This window comes from Molothrus aeneus, chromosome 3 (genome assembly GCF_037042795.1).
Source record: "Molothrus aeneus isolate 106 chromosome 3, BPBGC_Maene_1.0, whole genome shotgun sequence".
NCBI classification, from domain to species: Eukaryota; Metazoa; Chordata; class Aves; order Passeriformes; family Icteridae; genus Molothrus; species Molothrus aeneus.
This window is the reverse complement of record NC_089648.1, coordinates 4661084-4679981: the sequence shown is the minus strand read 5'-3', so window position 1 is coordinate 4679981 and position 18898 is coordinate 4661084. Positions and strand designations below refer to the sequence as shown.

Genomic DNA, 18898 nt, shown 5'->3' with positions numbered 1-18898 from the left:
GGGACAGGCAGATGCTTTTTCCATGCTCCTTTTGCTGAAGGGATTTGTTTCTTACGCAGAAGGGAAAAGTGGCAACAAGCACTGACATCAAATCGGCCATGAGGGGTTTGTGTCCTTTTGTGTAAAATGCCAACAGCACTGGGACATTTTCCATGCTGCTTTTTAAAGGAGGCCCATTTGAGCACTGCACATCATGAGGCCAAAAAGTTACTCCTTTATTCATCTGTACTTCTGCTATTTTGCTGTAGATATGGCTTTGTAGCATCTTTCTTCAGAAAGGAGAAAGAGAGGCCCAGAGGAGGCCACCAAGATGGTCAGAGAGATGGAGCACCTCTGCTTTGGGAAAGGCTGAGACAATTGGGGTTGTTCAGCCTGAGGAAAAGAAGCTTCAGAGTGACCTGATAGTGCCTGAAGAAGGCACAAGAAAAATGGAGAGAGACTGTTTACAAGAGTCTGCAGTGACAGGATAAGGAGGAATGGCTTCACACTGACAGAGAGAAGGGTTAGATGGGATATTGGGAGGAAATTCTTCCCTGTGAGGGTGGTGATGCCCTGGTACAAGTTGCCCAGAGCAGCTGTGGCTGTCCCATCCCTGGAAATGTTTAAGGCTTGATGGAGCTCTGAGCGACCTGGCCTTGTGGAAGGTGTCCTGGCCCATGGCAGAGGGGTGGAACTGGATGATATTTAAGATTCTGTCCAGCCCAAGTCTGTGTTTCTGTGATACAGTTTGGGATTCAGGCCTTGGTCCTTGCGATTATTTTGTTCAGTATTTGTGTGCAACCCAGGGTAGCTGGTCGTCGTTGAAGCAGAAGGTGTGCGTAGGCATTTCCAAGAGCAGCCCCCAGAAGTGTTAAATCATTTGAATTACCCACTGGAGGTGGTGGTTTTGTAGCTGCTTTGCATTTCATACAGAAGAACCAGCAGCTGCTGGAGTTCCTGGAGAACCAGAAGAGCAGCTGACTGGCTGTTGTTGCTGTAATGGGCCCTGTCATGGGCCACACATCCACAGAGGGAGCTGGCCATGTTGTGGCAGATGGTTACACTGGTTTGTATTCCAGGCCCCCAAAGTTAAACCAGCAGTTCACACAGCCATCACCAATGCAGGGAGAGCTGGGCACCTGCTGCTCTAAATCTCCTTAAATATGTCATCTTATCTTCTGAACTAAAACAAAAACTATAAATCAAAAGCTGAGTTCTTCCACCCGTTTAATCTGTTAAACCCAGATGACTTTTATGTTTATTTCCTGTGGGAGGCTTTACAGTAACTTTTTGGAGATGAACATAATCATTCCTGTACAAGAATTTGCATCTGGCTTGTGGAAGGTTCATTTTTGTGTTGCTGACACCAAAATGCCATAAACTCTGTGTAAAAATAAAGACCATGAAGGGACCTGCCCTTCCACACCCTGCAGTGCTTGGCTGGCTCCTGGACATTGTCCTGTGCATCATGTCATTGAGAGAGGTTTAGTGCCATCAAAGAGAGAAAGCAGCAGAATTGTTTGTTCCACATGCTGCATTCTGTAGCTTTCCCTTTTTTCTTTTCCAGAGGATTGTCAGCAGTGAAAGTGGTCACATGCTGTAACGTTTATTAGGGAAGGGTAGATATTTAATAAGGACTTAGCAGCTGGCTGGTGCTTCCTAGTAAAAGCAAAAGGATTGCTGAACACACCCCTGATTTCTCCACAATTGTCTCCATGTAGCAGTCAGGAAAGCAGCAAAGATTTTGCTCCTAATGAAATCACCAGCTAAACCCAGCACAAACAAAATCCCTTCATTGCTTTGTCATCTTTAACATTTGCATTCGAGTTCTTGTTTAAGTCATGCTGGAGCACGTAAAAGCTTTGGTGTGATCTCACCAGTTTGGATTGGAAATCACTCCACAGATTACTTTGTGCCATAAAATAACCATTAACAAATGCATCTATTTGCATGAGAATGATCAGCTGCTCCACTCCTATTCCTCCATGGTAAACTGACAGCAAGATTAAAGTGAAGGAGATGCATTTTTCTAAGCACTGGACCCATGTGGATCATGTTCTCTGTGTGTCATGTGTAAATTTGACTTCCTGCAGGTTTTGTTCTAGTTCTTTCCTTGTTCCTGCATGTGTGTACTATGGACTTGTGTTTTCTACATTGAGCTCTGTTTCGTCCATTTTTATCAATCCAAATTTTCAGTCTTAACCTGTCATCTGCAGCTGGAGAAAAGCAGCATCCACTGCTCAGTTTATTCCTATAGGACACCTGAATATTAAAAAAAACTTGAATGTTAGGAGAAAATTTCCTTTCCTCTACTGATAGCTAATAGTGATCTTTCCTCCTTCCTTCATTTTCTTCCCCATAGGTCAATTCCAATGTATTTCCATTTAGACTGTCTGTGCCTGGCTGTGCATGCTTGTGCATTGCTCTCTGGGCTTCCTGATGCCCAAGGATGAATACAGCATGTGTGGGACCATGTGGAAAGGCCATCATTTCGGGAGTGTTTACCCAAACCAGATGTTTCTCTCCTCAGCTGATCCTCAGTGGATGCACTGAGGTGCATTTTACCCTCTGGGCTATATTTAGTGCTGCATCAGTTCAGTGCTTTGCATAGCTACACACCCCACAAGCTGCAGTCCCACAGGGGTCTCACCCCAGGGTGGGGTCCTGCTGGGCTGTGAGGAGCACACAAACCCAGCCTCAGCCTCCTTGCCCAGCCTGAGGCACAGCCCAGGGCTGCTGGCAGTCCCCAGCTGTCCCTGAGCACACAGCCCTGGGTTTGGACAGGAGCAGGAGCCACCAGCTCTGTTTGTCAAGGTGCTGCTGCAGTGGTGACCAAAGGAGCTGTGTCAGAGCTGCTGAGGGCTCTGCCTGCCTCAGGCCAGGCTGTTCCACTCAAGCCTGCCTGGAATATCAGAGCTGGGCCATGTCACAGCTATTTCATGTTGCCTTACTCCAGCAAACAGTGAAGGTTATCACAGCACATCTGTTTGTGTTGTTTACTGATAAAATCTTATTTGATCACCACATTCTGGTCCCAGTAGCTGATCTGCCCTTCCCTCACAAATCTTTCTCAACTGAAAAACCTCAAAGCACAGCTGGAATTTGTGAAGCTGTGAATATTACTGACTATTTCACTCCACATCCTTGCATCTGTGAGAAAGCATAGGGTGAATACCTTGCCCCCCTGAACACCAACAGCAATGGGAATGTTGTCCTGTGAAAGGAAAGTCTGTTTTCTCTGTGCTCTGTGAAATGAGGATATCGTCTGGGAAATTCTGGGAAGCTGTGGGATAGTGGATATCAGCAGAAGTGGTGTGCTTAGAACAGCACTCAGCTGATCTCTGAGTCAGTGGATGTTGCAGAGCTTCATGTAGGGCACACACTGGATGCTATAATAAAAAGAAATAATCATTTTAAGCTGGAGAAATTACTTCCAGCATGGAAGTATAAGATGGAAACCTGCAGGAGACAGAGCTTTTGGAGTTAGGGATTAACAATCGTCTGTAATTTGTTTTGCTTGAGGTATTGCAGGGATCCGTGCACAGTGCCAGTGCCAAGAGCAGCTGCCCTTGGGCTGGGCTCAGCATGGAGGCTGTTGGTGCCACTGATGGCTGGGCTGTCCCAGACTGCTCCTTTCAGCTCCTTTTTGTGCTCCAGTTTCACGGTTTGGGCTCCTTTGAGAGCACCCCCTTTGCTGTGTGGAGGCTTTTGCCCCTGTCCAGGGGCTGGTGAGAGCTGTCACACACCCAAAGTCATTTTACCTGTGCAGGGCTGACAGCAGCATGGCCTGAACAGATTTACCCCTCCATGTGAAAGGGATTCAAGGTCAGTGTGCTGGAAATGTGGTTTGCCCAGTATGGAAGCGATCAGGGTGTCTGGTTTGAGCAGGCAGGTAAGAGGTAACCTCTGCCATGGCTGTGGTCAGAGCTGCTGCACACAGGGGCCCTGGGGCCCATAAGGACTGCTGGCATGTGGGAGCACCCAGGGTCACGGGGCCCAGGCTGCTCTCAGCCAGCTCCAGCTCCTGTAGCCCTGCCTTTCCCAGGGCAGTTAAACAAATTCACCATTATTCTGGCACAGCCCTATTGAGTGTGTGACAGAGGGGGTGCTGTATGTGACCCCCCTCTCACTGTCCCGCACTGGGGACTCCGTAACTGAGCTCTGGGCTTTCAGAAAGCGGCTGCATTTTTGTCGGATTTTTTCTCATCAAATTAGTGGAGGAAGAATGGTCTCCCCTCAAGCGAGGAAGGGGTTAGATGCCTGTTTGTGATCCTGTCCAGCTCAGTTTATGCTTTCAATGTACCAGATCTGGTTTATTTACTGAACTCCTAAACAAAGTCAGTCCTTGATGCATCACAATCACAGTGCTGGAGTTTGCAAGCCCCTGTCTGGTGGTGGCATTGTCTTGGGGCCTTCCGCATAAAGGAAATTTCCTTCCCAGTGTTGCTCCAAGATAAGTTGGATTCTCTATTATTGATACTGCTCAGAGAGCGGCTTCCGTTTTCCTGCTCTGCATGTTTTGCATGTTGCTCATTTCTCTTTACCCTTGGGAAACAAATGTTTTCACAAGCTGTAGGACACTTGGAGCTCCACCCATATCCTCTCATTTTAATTAATCTTCAAAATCCATAACTGTGTTTTTGAAAATATGAAGGATATTTGTCAAAACCATCACATGAGGGTTGTAAATAGCACTCAGGACCCATGGCTGATGTTAAATCCCTGGAGTCATCGTTCATGGATGCACCTGGCCCTTACTGTGGAGGATTTTGCACATTAAGAGAGTCACAGTTGTGTTGTTTGCTAAACCAAATTGTCAGGGCTCTAAGCACTACATTTCTGTACCTATCTTTCTTTATTTGAAACATACAATCAAAATTCCTTGGTTTTAATTCTGTGTGTATTTTAACCTGAAACCTTAGAGCAGAAAAATAGTTTATCAGTTAGAAAGGGTTGATAAAAGCATTGCAAAAACCTGCTGTCATTGTGAAACACCATGTAGAAATAATCAGGAGAGGTTTTAACATGACCAACCCCAGTCACACCAATTTCCAAATGGGCTTGGTTTGCTTTCCCATGTTGTGGGAGTGCAAGAGGAGTGAAGTGATGCGGGGTAAGAAGGGCTGTGCCTTCTCCCTCCAGGGGCTTCTCTGGCTGAGAGTGTCAGTGGAGAATTAGAGCTGTGCTCTGCCTGTGCCAAGAGCAGGATAAAGCCTGGCCTTCCTGGGTGACTGCCCCATTAGGAGCCTGAAAGAGCTGCTGTGTCTCTCCAGTGGCATTTTTCTGACATAAGTTGCTGGTTGTCCCCAAAAGTTGGCAGTGGCATGTGGGGCCTGGCCCTTGTGTGGTGCCACAGGGTTTTTCCATGGGGCTGCACCCAGACAATCGGGGATGTCCCTGCTTGCTGTAAATCAGAGCAGAGATGGAAAGAAAGTGAAAAGCCATGAATGGCTCCAGCACTGAAGCTGCTGGAGCTCATGTGAAAAGCTGAGTGTAGGCTCAGCACGAGGAGCTAGCGCTGGTCCCAGCAGAGACTCTCACACGATTTTGCAGTGGTGGAGGCAGCAGGGAGGAGGAGGCCGGTTCCACAGAGGATGGGTGGGGATCAGGTGAGAGGAGCTCAGGCAGGAGCGAGCTGGGGCGGGGAAGAGAAAGCGAGCGGGCCCCGCTTGCTGTAAACAGGAAACCGGGGCCGCCCAGGGCAAGGCTGAGGAAACGGGAAGGCAGAAGGGGAGAGGCAGCAACTGGCTTTGAACTCTAGAGTAAAGAAAACACTCCTAAGGGCACCACCATCAGCGCTCCAGCCAGGCTGGACTCCCATCCTCTTCCTCCCTGATAGTTCACTGTGCTTCAGGATGCTGAGGTAACACTCAAGACAAGAAGTCAGTCAAACTTTCTCGGGGCTTTTTGCCCGAGTCCCCACTGCCTGAAAAATGCACTTTGTCCTCCTTTGGGGCCACTGAAAGTGCTGGGGTGGAAAAGCTTTTTGGGAAGGTGGCTTCAGAGCCACATGGACACTGTCCCAGGAGGGACCTGTCTCCCCTATCCTGGAAGGGCTGCTCGCTCTGTTGGCTTCCTTGACTTGCTTTCAACACCAGAAGATCTCAAGTGGGTGTCAGTTAATACCATGGCTCCAAAGGTTTCACAACATGACTTGATGTGTCACTGCATTTCCCACAGCGTGTCTTTCATCTGCTCAAAATTAGGCCCTGACTCTTCAGCTCCTTTTACTAAAGCCACATGGACATTCTTTTCCCATTCTTTACTTCACTGTGGCCCCAAATTGGGAGAATTATTGATAACCTTCATTCTTGACCAAATATTTTTTAATGGTTGGCTTTAAGATGGTATTTGATAGCTCTTTTTGTTTTACATGATATTTCTATATCCAACTCTATTTTCATGGTCCTGTACATTGGCATTTCTCTTTGGAATGAATGTAAGCACAGCACAGGGATCACCGAAGGTTGTGCTTCTGTGTAGAGACTACAGTGATTAAATAAACAAACTTGCTGAGCTGTTCTGGGGCTTGTACGAGTGGTGAGAGGAGACAATTTCTGATGGAATTTTCTTTAAAAAGCACCAACTATTGCAAGGTTTCTCTTCTGTGACTCATTTCAAAAAAATACTTCAAGTAAAGGCATGGATTACTAGACAAGCAGATACAGCATTCCCAGGCACTTGCTATAAATAGTTCATAAAAAATATATTTAAAGCTAGTAGACACTAGCTGCAGTTCCTGCTGATCTCCTGTTCTCTTCCTCCATCACAGGGATCCTCTGCTGCATACAGAGTAAGGGCAAACACAAAAATGCAAACTGTCAGTTCACCCAAAGCACATTGTTTTGTCACTAACCCCAGCTTTGACATTTTTCCAAGCCACATTTGTAATTTCACACCTTGACAGGTAGGTAAAAGCTGTTAAAAATGGGGCAGTTTCAGGGCACTAGATTTGGTCACATCTAACCACATGGGTAAGAAGAACAAGTTCAGAAATAAGTGGGAGGAACTGAAATCTTAGGGTGGGGATTGTGCAGTTGTGCAAACCACCACTCAGTGCAGGTCTGCTCTCCCTCCCACTCACCACCATTCTGTTATCTGATTTCTCTTCTTACTGTCCTTTCTTATTTCACTTGGTCCCCAGCTTTCTGTCCTCCTCACACTCAGCATCTTTGTCATCCCACATCACCATGATCAGATTTTTGCTGCTGTCCCCAAGGTCCTGGAGGCAGTGACTGGTTATGAACGTGTTGGGACCATGCCAGGAAGGGAGCACATCCTTCCTTTGGGAGGACAGCAGCCACCAAACCCCTGGGCAGCCACATCTGGAATGTTCTCCATGTTTTAAGCAACATTCTTGGAGCTTTCAGAGCTGGGGTGCTGCAGTTTAGGATTAATCTGTCCTCATGTCCTGTTCTGTACATGCCAACATCTTCACAGAGGAACCCTGTCTGCCTGGGAAAGCAGAGCTTCCATTCATCTGTCTAACTGTGGCTTCCAGAGGCCGAGTCAGAGCACCTGTGTTTTGACAAATTTGGTCTGTAGTGTTTCCCAGCTCACTGAAATGACTTTGGCTAACAAGGCTTCATCCAAAGCCCTTGGCAGAAGCATGTAACCACAGAGATGTATAATGTTTTCTGTCTGAGAGCTCTGGGCTTGGCAGATAGGAGCTGGGTAGGAGTTTGTGAATTAATGTGGACTGCAGTGAGGCTGTGCAGTAAGAGAGCTCTCACAGCCAGTCTTTTCCTCTATAAACTGTTGTGAAAGACTCTGGGAAGGGAAGGTGGAAAGAATCTATTTTTCTATGGCTTGATATAAATGCTTGTCTACCTCAGGCATGCAGTTATGGAAAAATTCATGTTGACATTGTGTAAATACAGTTACAAATGTTGAATCTGCAAATAAATATTGCCATGAGAAGGGAAAAAAGTCAGTGGGAAGCTTTGGTCTCTGCTCTCTATCATATTTGTCTTAATCCAAAAGGGCTGGTGGTATTTTGGGGGATCTGTTACAGATTTGTGTGTTTTCCAGAGCAGGTGAACTCAGCAGGTGAAGAATGGTGGATTTTCAGTGAAAAGTCCTAATTTCATCAATGATTCTCCCAAAAAGACAAGCCATACCTTTGATTTAATCTTAAAGGATCGAGCATCCCGTTTTCACATAGAAACATGAGCTGTGATTTATTTTGAGTAACATTCTGTTGTTCCCCCCACAGATGAACGTGAGGCAGTTCAGAAGAAGACCTTCACCAAGTGGGTGAATTCCCACTTGGCTCGTGTGTCCTGCCGGATTACAGACCTGTACACCGACCTTCGAGATGGGAGGATGCTCATCAAACTCCTGGAGGTGCTTTCAGGAGAGAGACTTGTAAGTGCTTATCAGTATCCTCTGCGGGGGGGATTGGGTTGGGTTTGGGTGGGGTTTTGTGAATCCTTGTCTCAACTGCAGTATAGGAATTCTGGGTGCTGAGGGTTCAGCACTGAAAATGTCTTTTTATATATAAAAGAAAAAAAAAAGAGCTCTATTGCTTCAGCTGGATCCAGACACCACTAAAATGCATTCCTGGTGGCTTCAGTGGAAATCAAAGGAAGTCTTCTTCAAAGGTTCCTTGCTGGTAACATGCTGAGTGCTTCCAGCAGCGTGTTCCCTGCTCCCAAATCTGACAGGCAGAGAGTACAAAATGTTCCTGAGCCCCTTAGATCCCTTGGTGGTGGTGAGTTAGATGTGCTGGGACACCTGGGCCCTGTGGGCAGTGGCCCATTTCTCTGCTAACAAACCCTGCAGTGGTGCAGGTGTGCAGGCCTGGCCCATCCCTGCTCCCTTCCCAGAGAATGCCAGGGCTGTGCAGGACAACAACTGGAGAGGGCCACATCACCCTGGCAGCAGCTGGAGGTGTGTTCCTTACACCCCACTGCTGAGGAATGTCCCTGAGTGCACTTGATTTTACTCAGATAGATAAGGTTTGGGCTTTTTTTGGTAAGGGGAATATCTAAAATCAATATAAATAAATGGATCAAATTCTTTCTTTGGGTGTGCTGAGCACCCCCTTGGTACCAGCACAAGGAGTGGTGAGTGAGAAAGTCCCTGCAGTGGAAAATGCTGCTGCACAAGAGGAGAATTGGGTGCCAGGAAATGGCTGGGTATCAGCTTCTCCTTCGGTTCCTTAAATGATGGCGATGCTCTTAACTGCCTAATTTGGAGAAATCTTTTCAAAGAAATACCAGTCTTTAGCTAAGACCCAAGGCTGCAGGGGGCTGGGTAATCACTTGCCATCAAGCTCTCCTATTAGTAGAGCTCTGTGGCTTAAGACTCTGGTTAATGAGTGGAACATATGGCCCAGTGTAGTGTGTGTAGTGTGTATGTGGGGAGGCAGGAGAGGAGATGCCTGAGTGCATCTGGGAGGGCGAGGGAGCTGGGATGTGCACACAAGTGCCTCTGTGGATGGGGTAACAAATCCTGGTGCTCACCAGCTGCAGTTTTCTCTGAGCCCCTCTCTGTCTCTGCCAGACTGCTCACCTCAGCCACGTGTTGGGTTTGATGTGCTCACTGCAGGTGGCAGGTATTCCTCACACAGGGATAGTTGAGACCAGCATGCCCCATTATTTGAGGGCTGGGACACCAACTGTGTCAGCTCTGGTTAAATCTGCCTGTCTGCCTGTCAAGATTTGACTTTTAGCAGCAAATAGGAAGCTCAGAGCAGTCCCATGACTGTGGTTGCACTGCTCATTTCCATATTTCACTCCAGGTTTTGGAAAATGCAAACAGGGCTGGGGCAGCTATGGGGTGGGGAAGGACAGGAGCCTCCTGGAGCTGCACTTGCATCATTGTGTCTGGCACTGGCAGCTGTCTGCACCAGCACACATTTTTTTGTAGCTTCCTTATCTGAGGCTGGAGGACAGCAGGCTCTGTTTGAACAGTGCATTCCACCACACCTTCTTCTGCAAACAAGAGTAAACGCAATGCACTAAACCTTGAGACAATTACACACACCAAAAGTATTCCAGGAGAAACTTACACACACCAAAAATATTCCAGGAGGACTGCCATGCTGATGTTCTTCAGGTTTTGGAATTTATTTTAGTCAACATTAGGTAGGTTCTGACATCTCCATGGCACCCCAGAGAAATTTGAAGGCATATCTTATGCAGAAGGCTTAAAATCAAGACAGGAAACATCAAATGGTAAGAAAGCAGAAACTAGATAGGTGAGTATCCCATAAACATGGTGTATTTAGTGGTGCAGTGGAACAAACAGAAGTTGTTTCCTCTCTTTTGAAACTGGGATTCGGATTCTGGAGCCTGTGGAGCAGAGTCCAGGTTTTTGGATGCCAGTCAGGGAAGCAGGGCTGCTCTTTGCCCTCTCACTTCGATTGCACAAACCCTGCATTTTCCAAAACTTAGTGTGATTTTTGTTGGTGAAAACCCACAGTCCTTGGAGGTGTGTTGGAGAAACTCAGAATGAGAGCAACCAATAATGGCAAGACCTCCATCTTCCTGACCTTGCTCAGTTTGATTCCGAATCCTAGTGTTTAGTCCAGGCCTTAGAGCATAATGTCCTCTGCACAGCAGTGTTTGGAAGGAAATTGATAGCATGCAATGCTCTCACTGAGCACAGTGGGAAAGAATCCAGCCAGCATGAAAGGACAGTTGTAATTTGGTTTGCACACACTGTTAACCAGCTTCTCCCAAACAGAAAAATAAAGCTGGGAATTGTTTTTGTCCTAAGATTAAGCATTTAGCTCAGTTTTTTCCCTAACCAAATTAGGGATTAGTAAATTCCTTGCAGTTCCTGGATGCTCAAAGGTCATGCCACTTAAGCACATTCTCTGTGGTGAATTCTGTCATTTTCACTTGGAAAATAGGAAGGGTTTTGATGTAGAACCAGTTTTCCTGTAACATGTATGTGAAGACTCTGGGTTTGGTACTTGCTTTCCTTCCACTCAGTGTCTGGATCTGTGTTAGCCCAAGAAATGTGCAAGGTATGTCTCACTATGCCTCATCCTGAGGCTATGCAGGGGAGTGTGGCAAGCACAGCCACACCTTGCACAAACCAGACTCAGACGCCTCTTCCTCTACATAAAACATCTCTGGTGAATGGTTTTGGCTCTGTAACCATGGCACTGGAGCTTCTGAGAGCACAGAAAGAGCTTTCTGAATCCTTTCCTGCTCGGTAGTTTGAGACATAAAGGTGGTGCAGGTGCTGCTTCAGGCAGTGGGAAGGGCTGTGTTAAGGCAGAGGGGACAGGTTGGGGTCTGCCACTGCTGCTGAGAGATGGCCACAGTCACCGTCATTGCTGAGCCTTGGGAACATCCCTGTGCAGGTGAGCAGGCCTGGGAAGCTGCTCCAGGGCTCCAGGTGTGGCCATGGGCTGAGAGGAGCCGTGGGCCGGAGCTGGGGGTGCAGCCGGGCCTCCGCCTTCCCTCCTGCTCCAGAACTGCCTCCTCCCTGGGTTTTGTTTTGCAAGGCTCAGCCAAGCCTTAGGTCCAGCTTTCTACACCCCTAATGATTGATGGTGCCAGCTAAAGGCTGATCCCAGATTGTCCCTGCTGAGGAATCTCTGGGAGGCTTCAGCCAACCATGCAGCTCTCTCCTGCCTCTTTTGCTCCAGCTGTGGCTCTTTGCGTTGGCAGCAGTTTGGGATGGATGACTGCAATTTGGGCCTCTTTGGAGGGTCTTTATACTCCAAAGCAGAGGCAGTCCCCTGGAAATTCTCCTCCTTGCTGTGAGCTGTGGGTTAATCCTGCATCATTCCCCAGCCTCGGGAGGAGAACAGACCCAGGCTGACAGAGGCTGAAGCCTGTGGCCTCAGGGTTTGTGTGTCCCAAAGGGCTTCTTCCGGCATGGCTTCCCTCTCCACCATCCCCTGTGGCACAGGCTGTGTCTCCAGGGACAGTACCATGGCACTGGCTGGAACTCTTCACCTTGAATGCAGGCTGGAGCAAGGATATTGCCTGAGCTATTTCCATGGCCACTTAATTACATTCACTGCAGAAAACAAGGAAATTATGGCAATTAGTTGTTTGGCTGAGTACCTTTGGTGACATCCCAGTGCACACTGAATAGGCTATTCAGCTGTAATCCTCATCTGCGCAACAAAGTTCCCTTAATTCTTTTCAGTTTTACAGCAGAATTCTGCATGCTGATAACACATTCATTGCATTTTTGCAGTTGCACTGGGCCTTCATATCACTGTGTTATGTTGGTGTAGCTGATTTTTTTAATTAGTGTTTTTTTCCTATGAAGAAAAATTTCTAATCAATCTCTGTTACTTTCTTACTCTTTATCCGATTTACTGACCAAAGAAAAGCAATGCCACTTCCTTCTGGAGGAGATTTACTGGCTAGCTCACAGCTCAAATCTGAGCTTGTGAGTAAATATCCTGGAGAGGAAACATGAGGGAAATAAGCAGGAAAAGTCCTTTGAAAGGCAAATGAAATTGGGGCCATGTGTCTAGCTGGGGTCCAGGATATTGGTTTTTCCACCATGGGTTTGGCACCTGCTTCCATTATCCTGGTGAAAATGGGCTGGAAGATGCAAGGAGTGGGTGTGTCCCTGGAATTTGAGGAACAAATGCAGCGTTGCTGTCTGGGAGTGGTGATGCCCCAGCCAGGACTGAGGAGTTTACAAGCTCTGATTTTTCCCCCTCCCATCTACAGTAATAAATGCTTTTATTCTTCCTTTTTCCTTCTAGCCTAAACCAACTAAAGGAAGGATGCGCATCCATTGCCTGGAGAATGTGGATAAAGCCCTGCAGTTCCTGAAGGAGCAGCGAGTGCACCTGGAAAACATGGGATCTCATGATATTGTGGATGGGAATCACAGGCTGACACTTGGCCTTATTTGGACCATTATCCTGAGATTCCAGGTAGAGTTGTGTGCACACACAGATACATGGATGAGCTTTCCATGCTTGTTTGTCACATTCTTCACTGTGAATTTGAGGAGCAGAGGGCTCCCAGGTGCTCCCATCTGATGGGAGGGAGAAGTGCTTGGGAACCTGTCAGGATGAATCAGTGTCTGTAGTGCTGCTGACCTGGGGTGGGAGTTTCCTGTGGGGAAATTCATATAGCTTTCTTTTTAAATCACTAATAAATGTGAAGCTCCAGTCTCCACACAAGATCCAGGAGGAAATGCTGCCCTGAGCTGCTTTCCATCTCCATGCTGGTTATCCATAACCTTGCCACTGATATGGATTAAGGGTGCCCACAGGAATTATTTTAGTGTCCCAGCTAAGGCTTGAGACTTCTTGTTTCCCAGCAAGTTCCAGATTGGTCTTTGCCCTCAGTTAAAAAAGGCTGGAAAGTCCTTTTGCAGAAAGAATAATACATGCATATAATAAATATACAACTCATAATAAATAGCATAGTAATAAACATTTAATAGCATTAATTTTGGTGTTTCCCAGCGTTCCTTTAACCTTTTCCAAAAAGGCAATGTGTTTTCTCAGAGAAATATTGAAATCTTCTATGTTACTTTTAGATCCAAGATATCAGTGTTGAAACTGAGGACAACAAAGAGAAGAAATCTGCTAAAGATGCTTTGCTTTTGTGGTGCCAGATGAAAACAGCTGGGTGAGTGTGGAATAAGTCATTATCTCTAAAGCTCTTACAGCAATTTGAGTTTTTGTTGAAACAATTTTAAATGGGCAAACATATCTCTTCTTAAGTGGATTTAGAGAGACAGAATTCAAGACAAATGAATTGATGTTTACAAGTCAGAAAAGTCTGAATTTGTGATGTTGATTCTGGGTGATAAATACACCAATCTGATAATCCATGAATATATGTAGTGATATGCTGACTCTTTTTCTCCCTATTCTGAAGAAATAATGACACTTTCAAGACAAACTTAATGTCTCCCTGCTCTGGCTTTTGGTGCCAGAGTGTGCAGAGCTGCACTGGGGGTGCTGTACTGAATGCACTCTCCTTGTTTTTGTTCTGCAGGTACCCCAATGTCAATATCCACAACTTTACAACAAGCTGGAGGGATGGGATGGCGTTCAATGCACTGATCCATAAGCACAGGTACGTGTGGCTCAGTGTCTGCCCTGGTTTTGCAGCCACCTTGCAGCTTGATTTTAAAAATCTGTGAAGAGCAGGAAGTTGAGGAGTTGCTGAGAGTTTTAGAGCAACTTGCCTTGATTTGAGCTTTACAGCTCATTGTCAGCTTGGCTGGGCAGCAGCTTCTCACACCACAAGTCAAAACAGGCTGTGTTTGGTTTCAAGGGCATAAATTACACCTGTGATTATTTGGGTTTGGTTTGGGTCTTGTACCTCAGTGAGTAACCCATGCCCAGGTCTGGAATTGGGGGGCAGAGTGGGGAAGCACACCCAGAGCAGCCTGGACAGAAAAGAAATCCCTGCCCAAGGGTGGCCAGATGTGGTGCCAGGCTGCCATGGCTGGGGATGCTGCTCATAGCAAGCTCAGGTGGAGTTAATCCAGATGGATTGCATGCTTCCATGGGCATGAGGAGAGACTCATGACCACAGCTTTGTTCTTCTCTTCTCCAGGGTCACCTTCCCTCCTGTTAAGCCCCTCCTCTTTCTCCCATGGCCAGGTCCTGCTGTGCCATGTGCTGGGCATTCCTTCATTCCTTTAACACTGCTGGGAAATGCACAGGGCATGTGAAACCTTGGCTGGGTTTTCTAAGGGTTGGAGATTTTAGTACATTTGAGGGTGGCTGCACTGTGCTTTGGGAAATCTAAAGAATTTTCCATCCTGTCTAGGCCTGATCTGATTGATTTTGACAAGCTGAAGAAATCAAATGCACACTACAATCTGCAGAATGCTTTTAACCTTGCAGAGCAGCACCTTGGTCTTACCAAGCTCCTCGACCCTGAGGGTAAGAATTCCAGCAGTTTCAGCACTTAAGGGCTCTTTCCTCCCCCCCCCCTCCATGTCAGAGCACATCTCTGTGACAGCTTTTTGTGTCCAAGAGCAGCTGGATGCTGCTGACTCACCTGGTGATACAGGCAGAGAGGGAGGGAGAGAGTGTGAAATTTCTCCAGCAGCAAACTGAGCAGCAGTAGCACAAGAGCCCTTAATCCTGTGTTTATTTACTGCCATCTGACAAGTTTGTTGGCCTGGCCATGTGTCCATAAAGTCATTCCAGTCAGAGGCTTCCTTCTGAGAAGGAAGAGAAGCAGAGGAGCAGAGTGCCTGTGCTTCTGTGGGAATGTGTGTGCTCCCAGTGCTGGGGCAAGAGCCTTTTGTGTCACAAGGCAGGAGTGATGTGTTTGGGCAAGTTTCTTCTTGCTTATGTTCCAGTGCCTCAGAATTGCTGAGAAATATTTTGTTTTCCACCTGTATCTCTCAGATTCACCTGGACAGGCATAAGTTTGAATTCCTCTCTCCAAATGCTGACACAGCACTGCAGTTGTCAATTAAAAGTAGTTCTGTCAACTCACACACACCACAGGAGTTATTTGGCTGTGCAGAAGCTGTGGCAAAGTCTGGAACTTGACTGTAAAGCCCAAAGGCCCCAAGCTTTAGCCCCAGTCCACACTACTGCCAGAACCAATGCAAAGCTGCTCAATTCACTTTTTATTAGGAAAACAACCTTAGGGGCTGAACTGCCACTGAACCCATCTCTGACTCCCAAATGTATCCTTGGTGCACTCTGAGCTCTGTTGGTGTAAGCCCTGCAGCCTCAGCATGCTGAGATAACTCTTGTTTGGTTTGCAGATATCAGTGTTGATCACCCTGATGAAAAGTCAATCATCACCTATGTGGTGACATATTACCACTACTTCTCCAAGATGAAAGCTTTGGCTGTCGAAGGAAAACGTATTGGAAAGGTCTGCCAGTTTAAATTATAAATTACAAATTAAATTATATCATTTACAAAGCAGGCAAAACATTTCTGATTTTCTTTTTCCTCTTGGGTGTTAATATTTAAAGAGTCCACTCTCTGGTAATTTTGATTTTTTTTTGCTTTTGAACATATTTTGAATGTTAAATATTCCCATGTGACTATGAGGAGTAGTTAATTTCCAGCTGCCTCACATTAGAAAACACTTGGCTGGTGTTTTATTTTTGCTAGTTCATTTTGCATCATTACTACTTTTCCTTTCTCATTAACTGCTCCTCACCCTCTGGGCCCTCTGTCTCCTCTGGAAAAGTCCCTAATTTAAAACATGTGCAGTCATTCTCTGTCCTCTGGCCACACTGCCCCAGTCCTTACAGCTGGCTGACTGAACATGAATCCTTGTGTGAGCCTCAGCTCTGCCCCCCTATTGCTGTGGGATCTTGGGAATTTAGAGCTGAAAAATGCCAAGCTCTCATTTCTCAGGGATCCCGGCAGTGAGCACTCTGATTCACAACTCAAGTCTTCCAGCAGTTTCTTTTATGTGGCTTGTTGGATTTAAATGACTGAAGAGCACTGCCCTTGTGACTCATGTGTGTTGTGCTGCTGCTGCAGGTGCTTGACAATGCCATTGAAACAGAGAAAATGATAGAAAAATACGAGTCCCTGGCTTCTGACCTGCTGGAGTGGATTGAGCAAACCATTATCATCCTCAACAATCGCAAATTCGCCAACTCCCTGGTTGGGGTGCAGCAGCAGCTGCAGGCGTTCAACACTTACCGCACAGTGGAGAAACCACCCAAGTGAGTTTAATCTCAGCTTAACACAACAGTCACTGGTCTTGTTGGCTTAGTCACTCATTGATTTTTTTAAAAAACAAACACATCCAAGTAATTTTAGCTGTGGCTTAAGAATTTATTTTCCTGAGCGAGCCCAGCTCTCCTATTCCTGGTTGGTGCTCGTTGATGTTTCTTGGGGCCCGTCTGCTTTGTGCTGTTCAGTGTGCAAATAATAACAACAGCGAAGAGAAAAGCATGTCTCCCACAGGATCTGGGAGTCCTGGAAGCTGTCCCTGCCCTGGGATGCCTGTCTTATCATATGAGTGGTAATAGCATACTGTGGTAGTACAGCAATGTCACCACTCGTGCTTTTAATAGCAGTGGATAATACCAAAATGCTGCTATTAAAAGATCCCTACTGCTTATCCAACATGAAGAGGAAACGTGTCTGGCTTTGTCAAACAGCTCTACTTGCTCAAACTGATACAAGCAAAACGGGGCAACTTATTTCTGGAAAGCCTCTTTTAGGATTGTGATATCAAATCTGTTTATTATTTTTGTCTAATTCGAGTTCTAATGAATAATAATCATGACCCAAAACATTACACAGGATCCAGACTTCTTCTAAAATTGCAGACTATTCCCTAATGCCCATGGAGTTTGTTTAGTTCCCAGGCATACAGCACAGGGAAAACAGTGGGAAGAGTTTACTGACTGCAGAGGGCTTTAAATAAAACTTGCATTTCTTGTGCTGATGGAGTGAACTAGGACAGTGCACGTACTAGAATGAAAAAAAAGCTTTTTCCTGTCCCCCAGGGGTTTAAATCCAAACACTCAGACAGCTGACTTCTGTGAAGTTGCTTTTGCTGTCTGCCCCAACTGGCTCCAGGGGAAGTGTGGGCTATTTCCATTGCTCCCAGCTTCCACACAAGATGGAGGTGTTTATGTGAATGCACCATTCACCATGTCAGCATTTTAAACAAGTGCTTTATTATAGTTTATTATAGTTGACTATGCTCAATATTTTATAGAAGTGCTTCCCTGTAAGGGTGGTGAGGCCCTGGCACAGGTTGCCCAGAAAAACTGTGGCTGCCCCATCCCTGGAAGTGTTCCAGACCAGGTGGGACAGGGTTGGGATGGTGGAAGGTGTCCCTGCCATGGCAGGGAGTGTAACTGGATGGGCTTTAAGGTCCTTTCCAATCCAAACTATTCTGTCAAACCATGATTCTATAATTATACCGTAGCAATGTATACCTTAGTAATGAAAGTTTGACTGTAGCTCAATTCTCCTGCAAAATTTTGTTTAGATTTACAGAAAAAGGAAACCTGGAAGTGCTGCTTTTTACCATCCAAAGCAAAATGAGAGCCAACAATCAGAAAGTGTACATGCCAAGGGAGGGCAAACTCATCTCTGACATTAACAAGGTAAACTGTGCAGCTCCTCCCCTGTGACTCAGGATATTGCTGTTTTCTCTCAACCACATTTGTTCTTCTCAAAAACACTTGTGATCTCCAGCCTAGATGTAAGGCTCTAAGGGATGGGTGAGGTGGGGTGACCTTTTGCCATAGGTCAGATTTACTACCCTGAGCCAGGCCTGGGCTGTCCTCAGCATCTGTAGGAGCTTCTGCTGCTGGGGCTGCCAGCTCTGCCTTGCCCCTCGTGGTCCTGGCTGTTGGACAGAAGGGACAGAAGGCAGCAGCAGTAGGTGCTGTGCCCTCCCCTTCACCTCCCAGTGCCCTGCCTGGGCATCGTGGATCCCTCTGGGGTCCTGCAGCCTGCTCTCTGCAGCTGCAGCTGCCAGGGCAGGGCTGGGCACAGCAGAGTTGACAGGCACTCTCAAGGATAACAAACAGCTTCAGCCTGGCAGCTTTCTCCTTTGTGTTTGATTGTGCTTGGCAGTCCCAGACCAGCTGTTGTGGGTGTCTGTGGCCTCATCCCAGGGAGCAGCAAACTGCTCAGCTCCCCTGGTTGCTGGAGGAATGCCCAAAATAGTTGTGTTTCAGGCAGTTTCACATCTGTTTGGATTTAGATTTAGTTTATGTTTAATTGAGGGGTTTTTGTTGTCTGTAAGATCTGAGAGGTGATTAGCTGACTTCCAACATGCTTCTAAGACTGCTGATTTTTGTAATATTATCATCATGCATGTGAGTAACTTCTGGCTTGGTGGGAATAAAGGACTTGTAAGCACCAGAAGTAGCCAAATTCTGCAGTTGTTTTCTTTTCCAAAGTGTAGTAAAGAACAACAGTTGTATGTTGATTTTGGAGGTGAGAGGCCATGAATCTCTAATTCCCATTTCCTAAAGGAGGAAGATAGAATCTGCATGTTTCGGAGTA

At 46.5% G+C, this 18898-nt stretch overlaps 1 protein-coding gene across 3 annotated transcripts in view; it reads left to right on the top strand.

Annotated features, from left to right (window-relative positions):
• Positions 1-18898, top strand: part of SPTBN1 (spectrin beta, non-erythrocytic 1) — a 116243-nt gene that overhangs the window by 60790 nt on the left and 36555 nt on the right. For all 3 annotated transcript variants that reach the window (XM_066546068.1, XM_066546070.1, XM_066546069.1), the window contains exons 3-10: positions 8195-8346; positions 12671-12844; positions 13459-13550; positions 13923-14003; positions 14706-14821; positions 15664-15776; positions 16400-16587; positions 17871-17988. In XM_066546068.1, the coding sequence (XP_066402165.1) occupies positions 8195-8346; positions 12671-12844; positions 13459-13550; positions 13923-14003; positions 14706-14821; positions 15664-15776; positions 16400-16587; positions 17871-17988 (1034 nt within the window). The remainder of the gene's footprint in view (positions 1-8194; positions 8347-12670; positions 12845-13458; positions 13551-13922; positions 14004-14705; positions 14822-15663; positions 15777-16399; positions 16588-17870; positions 17989-18898) is intronic.